General features: G+C 39.6%; 1 protein-coding gene across 1 annotated transcript in view; it reads right to left on the minus strand.

The window, feature by feature from the left end:
• The window catches only part of LOC121943188 (transcriptional coactivator YAP1-like), a 35,438-nt gene extending 12,390 nt beyond the window's left edge, over positions 1-23,048 (minus strand). Inside the window, 4 exon segments of the mRNA XM_042486644.1 lie at positions 4,257-4,370; positions 5,429-5,547; positions 20,358-20,593; positions 22,355-23,048. Of these exon segments, the coding sequence (XP_042342578.1) occupies positions 4,257-4,370; positions 5,429-5,547; positions 20,358-20,593; positions 22,355-22,555 (670 nt within the window). The 5' untranslated portion in view covers positions 22,556-23,048.
• Between the last annotated feature and the right edge of the window lie 380 nt (positions 23,049-23,428).

Below are 23,428 nucleotides of genomic sequence, written 5' to 3' on the forward strand. Positions count from 1 at the left end.
CTTCACAGACCAAACACCCAACAGTAACCAATGTTACTGCAGGAACTATGCACAAACAATGAGCATATCAAAGCAGAGAATTACATCTGCGGGTGAGATAGGAGCGGAGGACAGGTTCAGTTCAGGGCCAGAGAACTGATAGCAGTTCTGATAGCATAAAAAAGGAGGCTAGTCCCAGCTGAGAAGACAGTGTGTGTAAGTGTCCATGTGTGCATGTGTGTGTGTGTGTGTAGGGGTGGTTGCAGTCAGCAGCACATATGGGTGGTGATAGCTGGTGGGCAGATAAGAGACAAGGTAATGCTGTCTGCCTTTTGTCTTCCTCACGCACCTCTGCAAAACAACGAGCCAGCAACACAAGCCCTTATCAGCCAATCACACTGTCAGGCATATTACGCCACAAGATCACCTGGGGCAGGTAGAGTTGAGGGTGTGCCAGTTGTGGGAAGTTCTCTATGTGACCAGGGCACAGCACCTTTGAAGGATTGGTAAATATTTGCCTGCTGTCGATTTAACAAGTTTAAAAAAAGGGCCCTTTGGGAAGGTGTTGTGTTTCGAGCGTAGAGATAAGCAAAGTGGAGAAACAGTCTGAACAGATACAAACACTGTTTTATCACTGTGTACAACAGTACGGTGTGAGTAAAGCCAGCCTGTGTTGACCTGGCTTTAAGAGACAAGGAGAGAGGAACTATCAACAATGTCGGCCAGCCTCTATGGAAATCCACACAACGATTAAAATGGAAGTTGTGCTGGATTTACCTGATCACTTAATGCCTGGTCATGTTTTACTAAAACTGAAATGCAAATACAGCAACACAATGCATTTTTTGATCATCCAACTACTGGGAAAATCAGGTTAAAGGGCTCATTCAGGTTTAATGTTAGATACTTATATGGACAAGGATGGAGTCTTCTGTCTAAAATATTCATCGGTTTTGTCCAAATTTGTCCAAGTTTTAAAGCTTATAGATACTGACAAAACAGAGCAGTGTCATCGGAAATCATGAGGGCAGTGTTCCGTAGTTCAAGTGAGATACGATTGTAGAAAATGACAAAACATTTTAAATTTCCACATGCTATAATGTATTTAATGGCATCACAGACCACAGCCCTCCACTATAGGGCCTCTGTTAGAAGTAACATTATTATGACATTTGACTATAAGGGCAATGACATTCACAGCTTTTGAAATGGGCTTTTCTATATTTTCATACGTAAAGTATAAATGATCCCCTAGAGCCCTGACACACCAAGTCAACAGACAGCTGTCTGGCCTCCAGTGGAGTGTCCCTAGTCACCCTTGTAATATGCCCACCATTGGGACTAGTGGGCTCTTGTTGCCTGTTTTTTTTTTTTTTCAGATCAGCATGTTGAATTACCATCAGAGCCAGCGTAGCCTATTGGTGAGTAAAATTACTCCGATTGGCAGTTCGGCTCAGTGCACGAGAAGAGACATGGCAGAGAGGAAAACAAACAGATTGCTAAAGTCATGAGGGAGTGAGATCAAAACAAACTTGTTATATAAGATAAAATTATTTTTCTAGCAATGGACTCCTCAGCAAAACAGTTTGTTTGCTAGCATATGGTAAATATGATATATACAGACTATCACCACCGGCTCCTTTTCTCTCACGCAGGCCCAATGCTTGTTGGGCATTAGCTGCAGTCTTTGTGGTGTGTTCAAGTGCAACTTTTTGGCCAAGACACAAATGATGTCAGGCAAAGCGACAGTTAGCCTTCCTCACCATAAGTTCCTTGATGTCAGCTTGGTGTGACTGGTCCCTGAAAGGGTCAGTTCACCCAGATTTGTAAACAGGGACTATGTCAGTAGGTAGTGACTCGGATAGAATGCAAGTTCAGGAGAGTTATCCATAATAGCAGACACTGTTTTTGAAATAACAAACTGACATCAAGTTTTTCCAAATGTAGGTAAAAGAACTAACCCTATAGTAGTACTAACACTAGTCGTAGTAGTAACACCTTTGACATTATGTCCAAGATGTCTATGTATTGTATTGCAGAACAGCCAAGGATGGGCTGTTCCTTCTGTAATAATAATATTACAGTAATTACAAATAGGTCATTTAAATGCTTTTTGCATCACAAACAAAAATGTATATCATCTACATGGTATTGTAGTGGGTGCATAAATATCAGAGATTTAAATCTCAAAAAAGAAAATCAACAGATTAAACCAACACTGTCCTAATAAACAGAGACCTCTCACCTAGGAGTGAGAAAATATCAACTAACCCTTTAAGCTGACGCACTTCTGCCTCATCACACTTTGCCAGTTCCTCTGGTGAAGTCCTCTGACAGCCGAGGCAGAAAACATCACATGACAGATAACGTAGCAACGGGTTTGGCTAACAGCTTTACATTATGGCTTCAAAGCAAAAACATTGAACTCCCAGAGGAAATCTGTCTATTTGTGCACTCCAGTATCCTCCTAGTATGTTTTGCCCTGCTGTTCCTGCAGAGTAGTACGTACAGAAAACAACATTTCCACACAAGCCCGGCCCCCTTTTCGACCTCAGCCACAGTGCACTCATGGCTTGTTCGCTGTTCACCACCTCCTTGGAACTTAAAGAGGATGCATGCTTATCCCGTCGGCATTTTCTCTCTGTTCCTCTGTTTTCCTTTCTTCCCCTTTCGCCTTGCCTCTCCCTGCCCCCCACCTCCCCTCTCACATTGGAGTTCTTTGACTGAAAAGGTCTGGAACAGATTAAGAGTTGGACTACAGAATAAAGAGGCCTGGCAAAGATTCAAGTCTGTCTGGAGCTGCGGCAGAATGGGGCTGTGCCTGCACTGGGCCTCACGCAGGGGAAAGCCAGCCGGCAACAACCCTCAGTTAAAGGCGCTCTGCTGCTTTTCTTCTCAAAGCTCAAATTAGCCTCCATTATCAAAGCAGCTGGCTTATGATTGGAGACCTACATAGCAGCAGTATAGATGTTTCTGGAGCCCATTTCAGTGCACAAGTGTGATATTTTTCAATCCCACTTCTTTTAAGAACACAAATAGTTTTTTTTTTTCCTTTAAGCACTTCTGAAATATCAAGTAGTTTGAGCATAAAGGTTAAAAAATCTTTTAGAATCCAAAGGATCAAAAAGTGCAAACTATAGACCAGTAAATGTGAAATGTGAGCCATTAGAATAATTATCTACAAAACATATTTGATATATGGTGAACAAAACGATGTGTGATGGCACATAATGAGTTAACATGATCTCTTTCTCCCTCTCACTCGCTTTTAAGGGGCCCAGCAGCCTTGTGTGTTCAAGACTTATAAATCTTCAAAGAGCTGCGCCGATCAGAGCTGCCATCTCTTCCCAGCTGCCCTGCTCCCCCTTACAACTCTGTTTTGAACTCGCCTGCCTGCCTTCAGAGTGCAACTTACAATTGCGTACAGAAGAACTGCCCGTTAAGTGCCCGGGCTGGGTAAAAAGGTAAAGCTAAAATTAAACAGGATAACAGGCTGCGTGCTGATTCACACATGTTGCCTTTGTGAACCGGGGTGAGCTTCCCTGGGGAATGCTGCTGTAATGAAGGAACGGCCCCTGAAGCGTGAATGAGTCAGAGTGACATAAGCAGGAACCTTCATCTCTGGAAGTCTTCCTTGTGCTGGAGGATTAGCTCATTCCCATGGCCAGGGAGAAATCTCAACACATGTACCACGGTCCTGTCACTAATTCACCAACCTCACACTGAAAGCTAACTGTCAAACTTAAGCTCGGCCCGGGGGATTAATGGCCAACTCAGCTGTTGCTCCAACACTAAAATGGCTGACAAAAGGTTAGGTGCCGATTGTGAGGGTAGGGGGGTTCTGTGAAATCTGGTTTCAAGAAGCGGTGGTACTGCTAGTCACTCCAAAACAATGTAGTGCGGTGAAATTAACAATGAATCATACAGAACTGAACTCATGATTACAAATGTGGTAATACATCTTTTATGGGTTAGCCAGAGCTTTCTAGTGGGGAAAGTAAACTGCTGGTCCCAAAGCAATTTATTCATCAATCTCTTTACTGCAGAGGCAGGTCCTTATTTAATTCCCCTTGCTCAATTCAATATAAAATATTTTTTTAAAAATATCACTTTAAGCAGCTACAATGATTTTTGGGTCCCTAATAATAAAGTGTCTTAAATTAATAATAACAACACTCGTCGGGCACCAAAGTGCATTGAACCAAACTGCCACATAATGTTGCTTTAAATCAAGAACTAAGCCAAGAAAAAAAAAATCCTGTCTGTAGCAAACTCACCAAAGCGCGGGTCAAGTCGTGGGTCAAGCCAGGATGTGGTCTTGTTCTTGTGGTTGATGTAGTAAATTTCTCCCTCTGATGTAATAGCTTGTTCCCAGCCCTCAGGGAGAGGACCTGAGGGACGATAGGAAAAAATAATGTTGGAGAGATGCTGGTGGTTCACTCAAGACTCAGATTTCTCCTTACTGACATAATGGTGCAACATATAGCAACATTACTGGGTATAATTACAGCATACTGCAGTTTAAAAAGCAGTAATATCAGATATTTAGTATATGTTCAAATGCTCGGGTGAAAATAAACAGTCTATATGGGAAAATGATATCCAAGCAAAATAGAAGTACATTTTTCCATTTTCGAGACTGTAATAAATCTTTGCCAGCTATTTGAGAGTATTTATTTAAGAATCAAAAAAAAATTTAAAAATCCCACAACATTCTGGGTACAGACAACAATAACAGACATGGCACCAGTATGAAAGGTGTTCATGGATTTAAGTTTTCCCAAAGGCAATTTTATGCATCCTTAAATAAGGGGATGAACTAGATCAGACACTTTTTTCAGTCTTGTGGTTATAGCAGATTATATTTAGATTACAGAAGTTCTAGCTTAGATGATTTTTAAATTTATATTTATTTTTTAGTATCAGCTTATTCTGTATGTTGAAAGTTACTTAGTATTGATTATTTTATAGTAACAGTACAATTTTAGTCTATGTTTTAAATTCATTTTGTGATCGATTTCATATCAGTTTTCTTGTAACAGCAAATTATTCTGTGTTTTTAATGACAACTGTCTTCATTAACCTGTGATAACGCTGACAGGTCAATAAACTAAGAATACAGAGAGACTTCATTTGTAAACTCTGTAATCTGTGAGTCATGGAGCTTCCAAACATGTCAGACAGGACCTGTCACGTTCTAATTCAGTCTTACCTCACCTAGGGCAAATTCCAAACTGCATGGACAGAACTGAGGTGCACAGAGTCTCACTGACAAGTAAGAACTAGACTAAACTGCTCCTGACTTCTGCTGTCTGTTGAAAGTAAGAAAATACCCAGAAATAACCTCATCCTGAGTTTAATTCTAAAAACAATACAATTAGGAGCATTATCTGTAAAACATTCTGCCTTTCTGGAAAAACTAAACTTAACAAAGTCATTGTAAACATACCACTGGCTGGATTCATAATGTTCTGTTGCTGGACTGGCACAGAACCGGCCGGGGCGGCCTGGTTCATCTGGAGCAGGGCCTTGCGAGGATCCTGCCAAGTGGTGGTCTGATCAATGTGACTGTGAGGAGACAAGAGAGGCAAAATAAATTATCATTAAATTGTGTCTAGCAGTAATCAGCAGTGAGTTCAAAACAGAGGCCATATCAACGTGAAACAGCAGGTGACATGCAGGAACTGATGACTCAGAGCAGTTTCAACAGGCTCTTTGATGAAAACACTGAATCTAACCCCGGCTTTCTGTAAACGATGACTGTTACAGGAAACTCAGCTGTGTCTGTTTAGACTCATACTGAACCCACAATTCAATATAGATTCACACAAGGCTTTCATTCTTGGTTTGGACTGGACTGGGATTGTTTTACTCTTTAATTCACTTAAAGTTGTGCAGCATGGATCAGAATGGAGAAACTGCACCTTGTTTTGAATTAAAATAAAGTTAAACAGAATTAATTAAAATAAAGTTAAACAGAATTAAGACAAAAACAACTAAAAATAAATCAGGTCAAACATATGTAACTGTATTTACACTGAACACTTCTTGAAAGTCTCTAAGAGGCTACGATTGGTTTCAAAACAACTATTGTAGCGACTAACAATGTTGCTCCATCTATTTTACGGCTCGTCTTTGCCGGGACGGGAGCAGGGGAGCATCGGGGGATGGGGCATTGTGTTGCATTCTGTGAGGGCATTGATAATTAGTGCTTTGTTGGTACTTGTTGCTTGATTAAGATGGAAAGCTAATACAGGAAGCCCTCCTCTCCCGAGCAGGACCCTCTCCATTGAGGGAGGGTCAGTCCCAGGGCTCAACGCAGGGGGTCCTTTTTCCTGGAAGCAGCTCGGACACTGTGGAGTGTCAGGGGCTTTAACAATCTGGCGCCACATTTACAAAGCTTTCACCTGCTTGACAAAGGCACAGACTGAGCTACGACCTAAAACCCCACTATTCACTTGTTCTTTTTTTTTGTTTTTTGAAACATCCCATTTAAAGGGGACACCCCCCCCCACACACACCTCAAATAAATAGGCACCAAACTCCAGTAGCTTGTTTATGCAACACCACAACTCTTTTATTTCAATACACATGAGAAAAAAAAAAAAGAGTTTGCTCATGAAGCGATTTAATATTACCCTCAGCAATCTTTATTTTGTGCCCAGCAGTAATCATGTTCTTCCATCCACTCTGATTCTTCATGACTCGCTGTTAATTTGATCCCAAAGCGCCATTACGCCAGATTTTGGAACAGCTGGCTCAAGTGAGAGATTCGGAGAGTTTCTCTTGGCCTCTGCGGTAATCCCAGCCTGCCTGTCTGCTCTCTGTCCCAGGCCAGAGAGCGAGAGGGCCTGACTCAGCACTCCTCCCCCTCAACACAATGCAACCCATTTTGAAGCCCCCTCTTGTTTATGCTTTACTGATCAAAGGAGCTGCCAAATCCCCAACCAAACCCTCCCCCCAGCCCTCACACACACACACACACACACGCACACACACACACACACACACACCACAAAACCAAGCAAAATAGTTGGAACTGCTCAGATTGGAGGGGCCCCTTGAGAAAGTGGGGTCACAGGGAGCGGGGTGAGACAACTAGAGAAAAGAAAAAAGTAGAGTGAAAGACGGGAGGGGTAAAAACATCTACGGAAGCAATCCCTCTGAATTCCATTGGCTGCACGAGTTGCTGTGGTCCTGTTACACTCGGAGCGCCCGCCCTGCCCCCTCCACTGCCTCCTTCCCACTCTGGAAACTATGACATTTATTATAGAGGGGAGGGGAGAACAGGGGAGGAGACTGGGAGAGGAGCACTGGGATAAGGGAAGGGAGGGCTTATCGTAAATGAGAGGCCTTCGCATCCTGGTACACCAAAGCCGAACAGAAATGCTACTAGTGGAAAACACGGATGGAAATATACAACCTCAAAGCCTCCGAGAACTCTGCTTATAAATTGTTCTTTGCCTCCCCCATTACTTCTCCAGAAGAAAGTACAAATATTGAATTTTCTATCAAACCTCAGCCTGGGAGGCTAATGTTTGTAGCACAAATCAATCAAAACCGATGTAAACAAAGCTTCAGCTCAAAACAGAGATTATAATCAAAAAGTCTGTGATAAAACCGACACCCTATACGAGCTTCCAAGTCAGCACAGCACTGTATTCAAACAGCCCGCAGAGGGAACTTAGAAAACTGGTAAATCAGTTACCAAGAGCCAGTAATTCATCACCGGATTCTAAAACTAAAAGATAATCCATTCACTCGACCTGCCCCGAACCCTATATGGCCTGAGCTATACGCTGCTTCCTGTAACAGAAAACAAAACAATGTCATGGCAACTGTTGGGGACGGCTGGAGGCCACCAGTTGCTGTTAGGAATTGCTGATGATCCGCAACCTCCACAGTCACAACTGCTCGGTGTTGTCTTTACATGTCTCTGACCCCACGGCGAGCTCAGTAGGATGGCCACCACACCCTCCCCCAACATCCATCCCCGGGGCAGGGCAGCGGAGAAAACTGGTGGTGGGCCAGGACTCGTAATACAGTTATATTTGACAGTCTTCAGTCTTTACAATTTCAAGGTTTTATAACCACAGTAATGTTTTTTGATAGTTTTCTAAACTGTATATATTGTTTGTTTATGTCGTCCTCTGCTTATTTCCTTCATCTTCATCCTGCACGTTTTTGTACTTATTTATTAATATAGTTTATTTTGCACAGTTATCTTGCTATTTTGCTATCCCCTTGCTGCTGCAATGTTGGAAATTTCCCCACTGTGGGACTAATAAAGGATTATCTTATCTTATCTTATCTTATCTTAAGATGACACTTAAAGGGACAGTTACCCCTGAAATCAAAACTACATATCTTCCTTCATTCCAGCAGTGCTATTCATCAGTTTAGATTGTTTTTGTGTGAGTTGCAGTGTTGGAGATATCAGCCAAAGAGAAGTCTGTCTTTTCTCTGATTTCATGGAACTAGATAGCATCCGGCTTGTGGTGCCAAACAAATAAATTTGAACAACAAATACATTTGAAAAACGCAAAGTGTCTTTTCAGAAATCATGACCTGGTTAATGAAGATAATCCACAGACCTTGTTGTGAGCAGCTTCATGTAAGGACTATTTTGTTTCTGCCTAACTACACCTGCCAACTGTATCAACACGCAGAAGGAAGCACACATTGTGCTCATGACAATGTGACATGTAAACATTAATGACGTCCTCCTCGGCTGAGTTATAACGTTAGCTAGTTTGGTGGTGGTAGGTGAGCTAGCGGTAGATTTGTGCTTCCCTCTGTGCAGTTATACAGTTGGCAGGTGTAGTTCAGTTGAAAGAAATCAGTCCCTACATGAAACTGCTCCCCACAAGGTCTGTGGATTATCTTAGATAACCAGGTCATGATTTCTGGAAAGAGTCATTGCTGTTGAGAATTTCCAATCTAATTTTTTGTCGCTTTGAGCACCACAAGCCGAGTGCCATCTAGTTCCATTATACTGGAGAGAAGGCTGACATCTCTATAGCCGTTATCTCCAACGTGCTGCAACTCACACCAAAATATAGCAGACCAATAAATAGCACAAAAAAATGTATTTCTGATTTTCTGTAGAACTGTCCTCAAGTAAATCCTTTGAGTCTTGATTAAGAAAATTGGCTTTGGTACTGGACTGGTTATGTGCCATTAAGACTCTTTGTAAAGGAGCAAACTACAGTCTCTTACAGCCCCCTTTAAGCCTTGAGAGATGAGACAGCAGCTTTTTCTGCAATTTCTGTCAAGTGCTTTCCACAAGTTTCAAAGCCCTGTTTGATGAACAAAGTGCTCCATTTCTTTCATAATCAACCACTTTTAAAAGTTTATAAATGAAAAACATGTTTTTGGTGTTCTGACATGCAATCTTTTTGTAGACGACAGGCCAAAGCAATGGAAAGAATCAATCCATCTACATTATTGTGGACATGGCCTCAGTCCGATGTTCTGTTGTGAATCCCCAAAGACAAAACATAACCTATCATTTACTTCTTCATGGGAAACTGACTGTAAATGTCCAAGTACTGCAAAGATGTGGTTCAGACGTGACCCATTATCAAATCTGCTGGCTGCAGAGTGGTGCTTGACTTGCTAATTTTTGCTCAAGCTATCATCATGGGTCAACTGTGGCTCAGCAGAGCTCAGAGTGGGACTCTTGATCCACCCAAGCACTTGACATCTCCTTGACTGATGGCCCAATTATCAAGGTAGCGTTTATTGTGCCAGCGTTATTTATAACGCGTCTTGCTGAGGAGGAGAACCTTTCGCATAAAGGCTAAACTTGACTTTGCTTAAATGATTTGGCATTCGAGTTTTTCTGTTCGGTGCTGTTCACATGGAAGCTGATCCACATCGACTTGCATTCAAGATAGAATTTCTTTCTATCAGTAATACTGCGACTGAAGATTTTAACTGGATTCAGCTTCAAAGAGTGACCTAGAAGAGGTTCAAGAACCTTAAATAGATCAAAGTGAAGAAGTCTGACTTGCACTTGTTTCACAGAGTTCATTTGATTTGACAAACTCCCTAACAGAGATTGCCTGTTTACATCCATGAAAACTGTGGCATTTACATCTGGCTTTGAGGTGAATGTTCCAGCCAAAAATAAGTCTGCTCCGTGGTTGAAAAGTTACCGAAAAAGCTCTGCTACCTGCCAAAACAGCAGATCAAAGCGCGATTCAAGGCCAGATTGACTGTTCATTCCTCCGAAATCGTCTCTCTTTAAAGACAGAAGTCAAAAGCTGCGTTTCGCTGGTGTGAAACAAGGGAGTGAAGCTGTGGGGAGTGCAGCAGTGATGAAACACACCCCACAGCTGAGTTGTCAAATGTTAAAAATGGGATCCTCAGGCCACAGTGGCTCCACCCAGGGAGTATATACTCAGAAGGTTGTTGAAGACGATGACTAAAGAAATGCACTGAGGGAGGCGAGATGTAATCAGGGCTCTAAGATGAGGATGACCACCTCCACTGCGGCTGACTCGAAATGCCTGGCTGACTCTCTATCAGCAGGACATCATCAAGAGAGATTATTGGGGCAACCTCTGTGACCCTACTGTGGCTTTAAGTTTCCCTTTGAAGGAGGGTTTGTGCCATCGTCCTTCCTAACAAAGCAACAATGTGCCACGGCTGAGTCTGGCTTGGAGGATTTATTTATTTAAGTGTTATTTTAAGGATAGAATTAGATAGAAACAGAATTTCATAAATTAGTTAACTAAAGAGGGAAAAACAAAGCCCACACACTGCATTATGCTCCCATGAATATTCAATACAATTACCACCTAAGTGACGTTTCGAGCTACACACTCTTCATCAGTAGTAGACGTAGCTCGAAACGTCACCTCGGTGGTAAATGTATTACATTTTCCATCTACTGTGAGGACTTTGTTTTTTCTTCTCTTGTGTTATCTTAAATCCAGCAACTTTTTGTTTATTTTGAAGTTTTTGTATAAATTCATAAACTCCAATGCAATATCACACTTGTCCTACATACTAGGGGTGGGGGGATTGATATAGCATAGTATTGCGACATATGTTCGTGGCAATATCATATTGATATACAGATGCCAAGTACTGATTTTATATAATGTTTAACAATATTATGTTATGTATTTTTTAAATTAATATTACAAATACAAATTAAACTTTTGGTAGCTTACTAGAATAAAAACAATCTATTGCTTTTACAGTCCACTAGACACATTTTGCTGTAATGAAATGATTGAAGTGAGATGAACAGGCTGAAAACTTTATCGTATTTGAGACATTATTTGCAATTGAAAAAAGGTAATAAATCGCAATACATCGCATTATTTATTGCAATATTTGACAAATCTCAACACATATAACATTGTTATCATATTATTGTGACTTTAATGTCGTGATAATATTGTTTTGTGGGGCCTCTGGTGATTCCTACCACTAATACATACATTTTAACAGTAAAAAAGTTTAAATGTATGCAACTGACAACATATGTACAGTTGTTTCTTTATTTTGTTATCTAAGCTGTATTCGGTTGCCATGCGGTGGTATGGTTTGAGTACTTTTGGGAACTCTAAACCTCACCTGAGAGGCTCCACGTCTCAGATACTACATCTCTGTGGAGATGCCCTCAGTGACAGTGGAGGCATTGATGTCTGGAACAGAGGTGTTACATCAAGACTTTGGTAAACACTAGCCTGACTTTCTCACAGTCCCATTTGTGTACTGAGCTGACAGGCCCCAGTTGAACAGGAAGGGCCTTGTCTGTGTGTGGTCAATAAACCAAAAGTTTGTCAAACACAAAGTTGCTCCAAATAAGGGCTTCACGCAGGCTTACAGCCCAGTCTTCCCAGCACCATTTGTGACCGGCCGAGTGGCCACGGCTCGTAACGGCTTAGTTTGAAAACCAATTTGCGTACTTCTGACATCAAGCTTTAAGCAGAGTTGAAGTGTATTAGATAGGTTCATATTGAAGATATTTAGGCATTATACATGATGTTTGCATAAGATGCTAAGCTGTGAGATCTGTGTTAGCCAATCAATAAAACTGAAATCAACAAATGTGGCGCAAATTTACACATCAGGCAATGTAACTGACAATATTATTTTACATAACCACGACATTTGTGTGCATCTCTCAATGCACTGTGGGTACTGTAGTATTCAAATGCACTCTGGGTGTTTATTTATTAAGGATGGGAACCAACAGAGGCCCTTCGATACAATATTATCTGATACTTAAGTCATGATAAAATATTATTGTAATTTTAAGCCTTTTATATGTTCAGTATTTTGATAAGATGTTTTGCAAATGCAATTTATTACCTTCTTCTATTGCAAATTACGTCCCAGCTCTTCCAAAATCTAGCGTAATGGCGCTTTGGGATCACATTAACAGCAAGTCATAAAATTTGTCAACATCTGTTTTATCTATTAATAAAATTTTCAGTCTGTTCATCACCCTTCAGTCATTCATGCACCAAGTTGTCTCTCGCTGACAGGCAAAGCTATTGATTTTATTATATTAGTAGGCTACCAATAGTCAATTTTTTTATTTGTAATATTAATAATCTAATTGCAAAACTGATACTTGGCATCTGTGTATGATTACAATATTGCTGTGCAAAAATATCATTTTTATTATTGCCAGTGCACACGCTGAAGAAGGGCGTCTTGCCCGAAATGTTCGAATGGCAGTAAAAATATTGTTTCAGTGGAGTGCTGTCTGATTTGACTGTTTTTGTTATCTATTTTTGAGGATTCAGCACCCTTTTTCTATCATTTATATTGGAGTGAGCACATTGGATTAAATTTTATTTGTGCAAAAATACTGCATCACTATCTCTGGCCCTTAATATTTATTCATCAAAAAAGTGATTTTCACATAATAACAAAGGGGAAGCAGACTGAAATAAAAGAAGCCGATGTTGTTTTCTCTTAGGTAAACAGGAAAAAGTGGAGATTTTCAAACAAGAACCACCCATGTCTGTTTTACACAAGCTAAATATTACTAAAAAGGTACAATAATCTACTGGAAACCACTCACCATTTTAATTCAAGATATATTGTACATATTTCATATTTTATAGTAATTTTATTCTTTATTCACCATTCTACAATATTTGCTTTTATTTTAAATTTTCTCTTACTGTGTTTATGTTATGCACCAATACAACTAAGCAAATTTCTTGTGTGTGAAAACCAACTTGGCAAAAAACAGGATAATCAACAAAGCCATATGTGGACATTGCATACTGCCAACTGTATACAATAGGAGCATAGTGTCCAAATATACATTTGATCTTTCCTGCTCTGATAGGGGGTCTCTTTGTATTGTATTTAGTGCAGCAGGTGTTCAGGAAACCCCATAGTGTACACTGAATTTCCACTAGTTCTCAGTCTGTTTAGTGTTCTTGGTTAACCAGGAGTGTGCGGCTTCACATAGAAAACAAAAGCCTGTAATACAGTATAAAATGTTAAAAATTAACAAATCTGGTCACTAATTTCATCCTTTATAATCGCTGATAAGTTACATTTTGAAAGACGCAAGTTAGCCTCTCTGGTTGTGGGAAACCAGGCTCATCCAAACAGTTTAAAATCCAACTGAGAAAAAACAAAGTGTCCGTCAGCACACGGCCCTACCTGCCCCTGAGGGCAGACAAAAGCTACTCCCCCAGAGCTTCCCTCTGCTTAGGGCTGATTTCCCACGGACTAAAAGCTCATTCAAAGCTGCATTTAATAAGTGCCCGGAAACAGTGATTACCCCTCCGAGTTTACCGGTGTGTCTAAATTAGAAACCTTCATTAGTTTATGACCCAGCCCGGGAGACTGGCCCTGCCCCCATCCCACCACCGAGCAAGGTGACCCAACCTCCCTGCCCCTGCTGTCATAAATCAAAGGCCACGGCAAACTGCTGGAAGAAAGAGGAGGAAAGGTCAACAGATTTTGTTGACATTCTCCCAGTCGTCTGGCAGCTGAAAGTTTTTGTTATTTATGTAACAGTCAAAACAAAAAAAGAGATTTCTGAAGGAGATTGCTCATTTCCGACTGCTATTTCCATTAAGGCTACAACTACCAGTAATTTAAGTTATTAAACTATTGATTCCTTTTTTAATTATAAATACCTAATTTTGGACTAGGCCAGATGCAGAAAATTGAATATCATTTCATTTTCTCTAATTTAGATATAATTACTATTTGAGTTAAGACAAATGATAGAACAACTAGAATAGTCCAATAAGTTGAGGGAATTACATTATTTTACTGTAACGCAGCCTTTGAAACCAGGAAAAGACAACAATTACAATATTACCATATCCAAAATCTTAAGACTTGAGATATTACGTGGACCAGACGTGGCTATCGGACAGACCGGGGGGGTCCGCCATCGTGTATTTCCTACAGCACCTCCTCTTTTAGCATTTGATTGGTTTAGGTGTGGGGATGGACACTTAATTGGAGAGTTGCATTGTGATTGTGTATTAATAGGTTAGAATAGAACAGGGTAGGACTAGTCAAGCATTTACCTCTTTCTACTCCTTTTTGGACATGAAATGTTAATTTATGTTGCTTATTGAAAAATTGTTGTAAATGTTCACTATCATTTTTTGTGTATTTTATTTAGTATTTTTTAAATGTTCAAAATATAGTATATTCCATTCAATTCAGTGAGACGATATTCAGTTTTATACCACGATATTGATGTTGTATCAATATATTGCCTAGCCCTAATTTTACTGAATTTCCTTGACCCTAATAAAGTTTGAAATCCAAATTTACAACGATAGAAAAACAGCTGAAAAAATTACAAACTCAGAAGCTGGAAACTAATAAATTGCAGCACATTTGTCTTTATGAAATGACTGAAATTCAATATTGATTATGACTGAATAATTAAATGATTTTCCAATTGTTTTTTAGCCTTATTTTTATTCATATTATCTCAGTGGCTTTTGTTTTGCATTTTATGTTGTGCATTTTGTGCATTTAATTTGTATCCTTTTTTTTTTATCTTACTTTCACTAGAATTATCAAGTGGGTTTATCCATGTGGAGATGCATTCTATGTATTCTGATCTTATTTTGTTTTTACATGCTGGTTTCATAATGTCTTTATGTCTTGTGTGTCTTTTCGTGTGAAGCACTAGGTGCATGACATTTCTTTGCTGGGCTGCATTTCTTGTATGAAAGGTGCTATAAAAATGAAGTTTATTATTACTAATTGTTTCAGCACTTGTCAATATACAAAACAAAAACAAAATAAACATTTCAAAATGAAGATGTCAGCATAGTTTATATGCACCAGTTCAATATTTTATCATCAACTCCCAGCCTGAATGTTTCAGATGTGAAGAACAAGGTAAAACTCCCAAGAAAGCCGCTGCCCTCTCTAACCGCCATCTTTAAACTTCATGTCAACCATTTGTCTATTTTGGGAAGGCTCACATGAGTCTCAACAGGCCTGTGGTCTGAATAAAGATCACTGTTTCACTGCTGGGACAAAGGGAGGGCCGGAGTTTCTTTTGGCCCCTCTTCTAGTCATCTCCACATGGCTGCCATTTAACTCCATTGACACAAAAGAGGCACCATCACAGCGCCACGGCTCCATTCATACCAAAACGGAGCCTGGCTTTTTAAAGGGAGTGGGACATCGGCATCCGCAGCTCCGCTGTGACTCACAGAGGCCAATCAACCCCAACTGTATGACCATATCATGTACTCATAAACAACCAGACACACACACACACACACACAAAAAAAAACTTTCACTCTGAGTTGATTTATCTCTAAGGACAACAGCGGTCACCTGAGTGAAATGTGAGCCCCCTCTCCGCTCTCTGCCAGCGGGTGATAGACTCCCCACCCCCACCCGTCTGTCCAGCCACCCACACACACTCTCTCGCTCTGCTTCACTCCTTCTGCAACATGTCTCAGTCAGACAACTCCTGTTTATAAATAGGGGAGTGTCTTTTCCAGCAGCTCTGCTGAGGCCGCCTGTATTCCAGATCAAATATCTGCACTTTGATGTGCGGCGAATGGAAGATGTCTCCTGGAGTTTTCCTTACTTGAACACAAACACTGTGTACTACACTTACTCTGGTTGTATAACATACCAGCTGACACAGAGCTTCTCAACTGTTTTTCCAAAACCACAGAGAGCAAGATGCTCTGCTTTTGGAACAGACTTTTAGACAAATATGAGTAGAGACTGTATAGGACTGTATGGGATTTATGTTTTTTTGACATATGGTGCAAAACGTACACTATGGTAGGATTTCGATTAGGCCATTTCATTGGACTACTGTCCTCTCCCCAGTGTACAAGCACCAGGGGAGATTAGATTTATTGAAGGAACATGGATAACTTTCAGTGCTGTACATTTTGCACTTACTCTATGTTTTACTTTATCTTGTTTTGTTTTCCTCCCTTCCTACTTTAGCTTTTCCAAGCTTTCAACTACAAATTTATGCTGTTCAACATCCGGGTCAAAGCCCAGCACATGGACTATGCAGCATGCACAGAACACCTAGACCAGTTCAGGTCTGATTGAGGCGTGTACACGAAAGAGTAAATCGATCATCAATTATCAAGGTGTGTTATTCCGACTTTGAGAAGTTCGACTTAGTACAATTTCTGTCCGACTAACATGTTTACGTGTATTTTTCAGGTCCAGTTTTAGTTGCACTAATACAACAATTTGACTTTTTCTAATATAATGTAAATGTACTGAATAATTTCCAGTGGTGGAATGTAACTAAGTATATTTACTCAAGTACTGTACTTAAATACAAATTTGAGGCACCTGTACTTTACTAGAGTCTTGTTTTTATCCCACTTTAGACTTTTACTCTGCTACATTTCAGTGGGTATTTTTGTACTTTTTACTTCACTACATTTATCTGACAGCTAAAGTTAGAAATAACTTTGTAAATGTTTTTTTTTACATAAAATCTCAAGAAGAGTTAAAAAATTAAAATTAAAATCAATTAGCAGATTGACAATAAAATTGTCACAACATGCAAGTCATTCTCTTTTCTTTTCTTTTTTTAGTTTTGGGGGTTTTTTTAAAAGATTTTTTTTTAACTTTTCTTACTTTAAATGCATTTTTCTGATTAAACTTACCTAATTTTACTTTAGAAACATTTTCAATGCAGTATTTTTATTTTTAACAGAGTATTTTCACAGCGTGTTATTGATACTTTTATTTGAGTAAAGGGACTAAATACTTCCTTCACCACTGGTTATATCTGCTTTGTTTTAAATATAGAGGCATTAGAAAAAAACAAAAAGTTTGGCAATTGCGAAATTGTTACAGTATATAGCAAGGGCAAAATGACGCATTGTTTCAAAGTGATTGACGTACTTCTAAAACTATTGAACTATAAATTATTCAAGATTGGGTTTTCCAGCTAAACTTTAATTTAGTTGACAAAATTGGTTCATCATCTGGAGGCTCATTAGATCAGTCAGTTTCCAAACAACAGCGGTGATCCTTGGAGAGTCTATGAGAATAGCATTTTCTCTCTCCTACCCCACAGTCCTTTTGTACAATTTTAGAAGAGCCTCCTCAAAACGGCCCAGATGTTCTCCAGATGTGAGACCTCAAAACATCTGGTACCGAAAGCTCTTTTCGAATCCAAGCAGATCTAAGGCTATCGTGTTTGTTCAGATGTCGTATCAGAGAGTAATATTTCCTAGAACTGACAACATTTTGCCTTTAAGGGGAGTTAGAATGAGGACTCACAGCATTGAATCATCTCTAAACATGAGCTGCTGAGCATTTCGTAAACTTTGTAACATTTCACAATAGGCTGATTATCTCAACACCAATTGTTGACAATGACATCACTTTTATGAATAATTCAATCTTTCACAGAACTACACAGAATTAAGTTAAATACACCAAAAAAGTTGGAAAGAATACTAAAGAAAACCCTCACAACCCAAAATGTTGCAATAAACTGATAGACCTAAAGGGCTCTGCTACCCGCTACCTACTATTTACCAAAGTTGACTTTGGATCATAAATGTGGTGGAGATGTGCTGGTTAGCAGATGAGTTTTGCAGAGATGTCTCTCCTTTGCTGTCTGCAGCAGCTACAATGATCCATTGTTTCTCCTGAAACCTGAGACCAAGAAAAGGAGCACAACATACAGCAGCAGCCCCTCAAAAGACTTCTCCCTTGTTTGCGGAGGCCACCAAATTTAATAACCTACAACTCAACTATTGCAATTGTCTCTTTGTGAGCACACTGGCCACCATTGTGCACTGTAGCACATTTGCAAATTATTGTCAGCATAATGTATGCTGAACAGAGCTGCCGTATCAGAGTCCCAACACAAGAGCACTTCTCTGGTGACTTGTCTTGACAGTTAGTGGAAGCTTAACTTTTCCTGTTATCCCTAAAAATTTGTTTTCAACATGCGCTTGTAATGTTGTGTAGGTTTGACATGTTTAGGTTCATTTACATCTCAAAACACAAACGGCCCTGTCTAGAGCCAGTAGTTGGTTTGTCCATTCTGGGCTATTGTGGAACAACATGGCGGACTCTGTGGAAGAGGACCTGGTTCCTATGTAGATATAAGCGGCTCATTCTAAAGAAAACACAAGTCTTATTTTCAGGTGATTATTACCCCTTAACCTGGATCGACATCAGTTTTGTTGTGCTGCATTCAGGCACCTTTCACAAGCATTTAAATCACTGGAACCTAAGAAAATTAGTTGGATTTCTTTTGAAAACATGGGGAAAGGCAATGAGCAACTTAGCAAGAAATGTCCAGAAAATTTGGAAAAAAAGAAAAAAAAGAGTATAAGGTGACAAGGAAATGACTTAAAAATTAGCCATGAGATTACTAGATATTAACCAAAACAAGGGGAAAAAAGGATTTTAAAACAATGTTTACTCATAATTATATATTTAGAATTAATTTAAAATCATGTTAAAAAAATATTTTTTTAAGGTAGTTTTATTGTCTCTTTATGTTTTTTACTTTTCTTTTTTTGGCTAATTTTAAGTCATTTTCTTGTTACTTTTTACTAATTTCTTGCTATTTTGGGGTAATGTCTTCTTTCTTTTGTTGCTAGTTACCACCCTCCCATGTTTTTGAAAGAAATCAAGCAAATCTGTTGAGGTTTTTTTGAGGTTAACTAATGAAAATGTAGTTATAAATATTGTTCACTTGCCAAGAGACACCCCTATATCCTACACACTGGACATTTAATACTGATGCCTCTATATCACTGTTTTTCAATGTTGGGCCGCGACTCCCCAGGTGGGCCGCCAGGGGGGCGCGGACACTTTGGGGGAAAAAATGGAGAAATTTGAAAAAAAATAAAATCAACCAAAAACTTATTTGTGACAATGATTTCTTTAAATCAGTGTTTCCCATTATTAACTGACACTATGGCCGCCCACCATAGTATCAATCAATGGAGCTTGACTATTAATTAGGAGCAGTATTAAAAAATAAAATATATTGGGTTGTTTACAGCGCAGTAGGCAAAGCCCCCCCCCCCCCCCGATCAAAACAAAACCTTATCGTTACAATGGTGGTACTGTTCTTTTGGACAGCTACTGCTTTTGTCCACAGGGGCCACCAAAATCAACACCAACTGAAAGTTCCTTGCAGCTACTTTGAAAAGATACTCGAGTATTATTTTTAATTTATACACTATATGTTATTGAAAAATTCTCTTTTTGTAATTTGTCTGAGGGAGTAAAATCACAAGTTTCATCACAATACGATATTATATAGATTCTTTGGACAACAACACAATAATTCCTGATATCACAGTCTGCCACAAAACAGTTTTGATTAAATTCAAGTCAGGGGCCTGCGATCAATATGAGATGAAATAAGTAAATATCCTGATTGTCTTTTTCATGGCTTGCTTGCCATTATCTGCCTAGCACTGGGCCAATTGCACAGTTTGAATGTTTAGGAAGGAGGTGCACTTGGACAGAAATGGTGACCTGTCACAGGAATTTCAAGATAATGGTGTATATGATAAAGAGGGGCCAGGCTTCATGCAGGTTCCCAGCAAGAACTCTCTCATGACTAACATGGTCTTGTAGTCACATTTCTTTTATACGAATAACATAGCTGAGTGGTTAAGGTTAGAAATCACAGATACCTGATTTCATACTCATGTTATTGTCAGGTCAAAAGTCAAAAAAATATTTTAAAGCTGTTTCTCATAGCCAAAGAAACTCAATTAACAACCTTCCTCGAGATGCTGGTTACAGTAGGACAAAATGAGGCATACTGATGTACCTTATGTACCTTAAAAGTCATCCATTAAAACTTTCTAGGTTTTTCAAGGACTCTATATGCAAGAACCAGTGTTGACCTTTGTTGCCATCATACTTACTTTAGGAAGTATCTCTGGCCAGAGGCGGTCTTGGCCATCTCCCATCCCGGTGGCAGCGGCATGTCATCAGGTATCTCATAAGAAGATTGACGGAGATGTTGAGGGGAAGCACCTGGTGGGGCCATGCCAGACAGGGAGCCACCAGAGACAGCTCCCAATTGCAGGGAGGCCGGGGACGAGTGTGCACGGACATGGTGGGGTGTGAGTGCTCCACCACTCCCAGCATCAGTGCTGGCCTAGAGAGGGAAGAGAAGCAGAATGAATGTAGTTCCACAGTGTTTTGAATAGCTCTGAAATAGTTATGGCATTTTAAAAAAGGGTAAACACAGATGAAGTTTGTGTTAAACTAAAATTGTTTGAATAACTATATTCATAATGATTTTTTAAAATGTTTAATTTATGAGAACATACAACTGCCACAACACCAGTATACCAGTATACTATTAGAGGTGGGGGAAGAAAATCGGTATGGTACAGTATTGTGATATTTTTCTCTGGCAGTATCATATTGATACATGGATGCTAAGTATCATTTTTTTTAATTTCAAATAAATTATCATTATTACAAACTTTAAAAATATATATATTTTTGTAGCCTACTCAATAAAACAAACTACTTTTAAGTCCATAAGATACAATTTGGTGCAAAAAAAAAAAAGAATGTAAGATGAACAAACTGAAAATGTTACTTTATTAGAGAAAGGGTGACAAAGCTTAATTTGCAGTTGAAAACAGATAAATAAATACATCACAATATATGGCAATTCATGGTATAGCATACTGCAACATTTTTAAAATTGCAGTAATATTGTGTCATGACTGAAGTATCGTGATAATGTCATATCATGGGGGCTCTGGTGATTCCCACCCCTAATATTTCTTTAAAAAACTAAAGAAAATAAAAAAATACATCTTTTTGATTTTGAACAGAAAAAACTGTGCATTTGAGTCTGTCAACAGGCAATGGTGAGAATTCAAACAATACTGGAAACACAGCATAAAGGATTTTTATGGGCAGACCGTTTGAATAGATCACCCTGGTTTAGCATTTCAGTCACTTCTTATACGTTAAAATCGCTCCACATTCATGTTAAGGAAGTTTTGCTCCTGTGCATGTGTGGGCAGGTTTGGGAGTTGTTTTGGTCTGAGGATTTTTTGGGGGGGGGGCAGGGGCCTGCGAGGAGAGCGCAGACTCGCTGCACAACAACGCATGCGCACTGGTAACAAAACTCCACAGAGACCACAAGCAACAGTTGTGGGGGACGGTAGGGGGGTGGACAGGGGGAAGGGGGTAAATAGGACGAGTTCAACCATCGAAATTTTTGATTTTAAATCATCTTAATCACAAAAAACACTGTTTTGGAGATTCTCTTTACGTATTCCAACATGATTGCCACTCTTCTCAAAACAGGCTTTGCAATCATAAATCTAACCAAAACATTTGAACAAATTCACTTTATTAAGTAGGTTCAGACAATCTGACAACATAGATGAAGTGTAATGTATTCTCTTATCTGCTGTGGATGCTTTTTCTTTACTAAAAAGGCCAAACAAACAAATAGCTCTGAGAATATTTTGGTTACTCCACTTTTACGCACAGGCCCCACAGGCCGTTACTTTGCGATGATTTAACCAATCTCATTAAAGCTTGTTAGAAATGTTGTTAAAACCAATGTGGTTTAATAAAAATATGTAAATGAATGCTAAGTTAATTAACGTTAAAAAGTGCAAATAGCCCTACACAAAAAAGGGACTTTTTTGTCCTCAAGTTCAGGATCTGACCACAAATACAAGCTTCCACAGCACAGGGGTGATTTACTAAAGGCTCACAACAAATACAAAGTAGAATAATGCAATAAGACAAATCAGGATAAAATAATTATAAAGTCATTATTAGCAGTCACGTAGAGTTACTGTGGGCCTGGGCCCCCACAGGATGGGCCTTGCTTTAATCGTGATTTCTGGGAAGGGGCAGAGGAGAGACAGGGCGGGCTTACTTGTCTGGAATGGGACTTTGGTTCAGGAGGTTTGAAGAAGGAGTCTGGCAGTTTCCTCATCCTCATGGGTACGGAGGGGGGCACGATAGTGTTTTTCGGGTTCATCACGGCGTTAAAAAGAGCCTCCAGATCGGTCTCCGAGTCGCCCCGAACATGGACGATCTGGTGTCCGGCAGGAGGGTTGTGCTGGCTCGGATCCATTGTCCCAAAACAGTCTGTGAACTTTAAGAGTCCAAAAATGTCGCGTTCAGAAACTCACAAAAACAAATTTGAGTCAATCCCAAACTTTTTTTTGTCTTCACGCGGCAGGAAATATCGACGCCACTCAGTAAAAGTTATCCCGAATCATTCTAAAGTTTAACACACGAGCAGTTTACTGTCTTCCAAAGTGTGTGAAATCTGCAGTGAAACACAGCGCTTTCCTGTTGTTTCTTGCTGGCATAGTTGTAACAAAGCGCATATCTGCTCCACACTGGAATATGTTGTCGTCCGGCCCAAACTTTTCCAAAAGAAAAAAAAGAGGCAAACGCAGCCACAAACGACGAAAAACACAACAAACACTCAGTTGGAAAAGTCCCACTTCTGTGTTTCGGTTGAAGCTGTTAGTGAAAATTGTTAAAAGAAAGCTTCATAGTTCGCAGAGTAAATCTCCGCAGCTCACTTTCTAGAAAAAAAAAGACTTTTGCTGCAGTCGGGTCTAAACTTTGGGCAGGACATCAAACTTTATGACTCATGGGACGTCTGCTCCAGGGGCGGAGCCTGGCTTTAATTGGGCCAAGAGTCTTTAAAGGGCCTCTGAAATCAACTGTACCGAAGTTTTCCCCGATTACATCAAAACATGAACTTTCATCAGTGGTGGAGGAATTATTCAGATTATTTACTTAGATAAAAGTACTAATACCATCCCTTGAAAATACTCTGCTACAAGTAAAATTCCTGCATTGAAAAGGTACTTGAGTAGAAGTAAGTAGCCTACAATCAGGAAAATGTACTTGAAGTATTAAAAGTAAAACTTCCTGATGCAGAAAGATCTTTAAAAAAAAAAACAAAAAAAAAACACCATACCAAATATCT

Source organism: Plectropomus leopardus, chromosome 5 (genome assembly GCF_008729295.1).
Source record: "Plectropomus leopardus isolate mb chromosome 5, YSFRI_Pleo_2.0, whole genome shotgun sequence".
NCBI lineage: Eukaryota > Metazoa > Chordata > Actinopteri > Perciformes > Serranidae > Plectropomus > Plectropomus leopardus.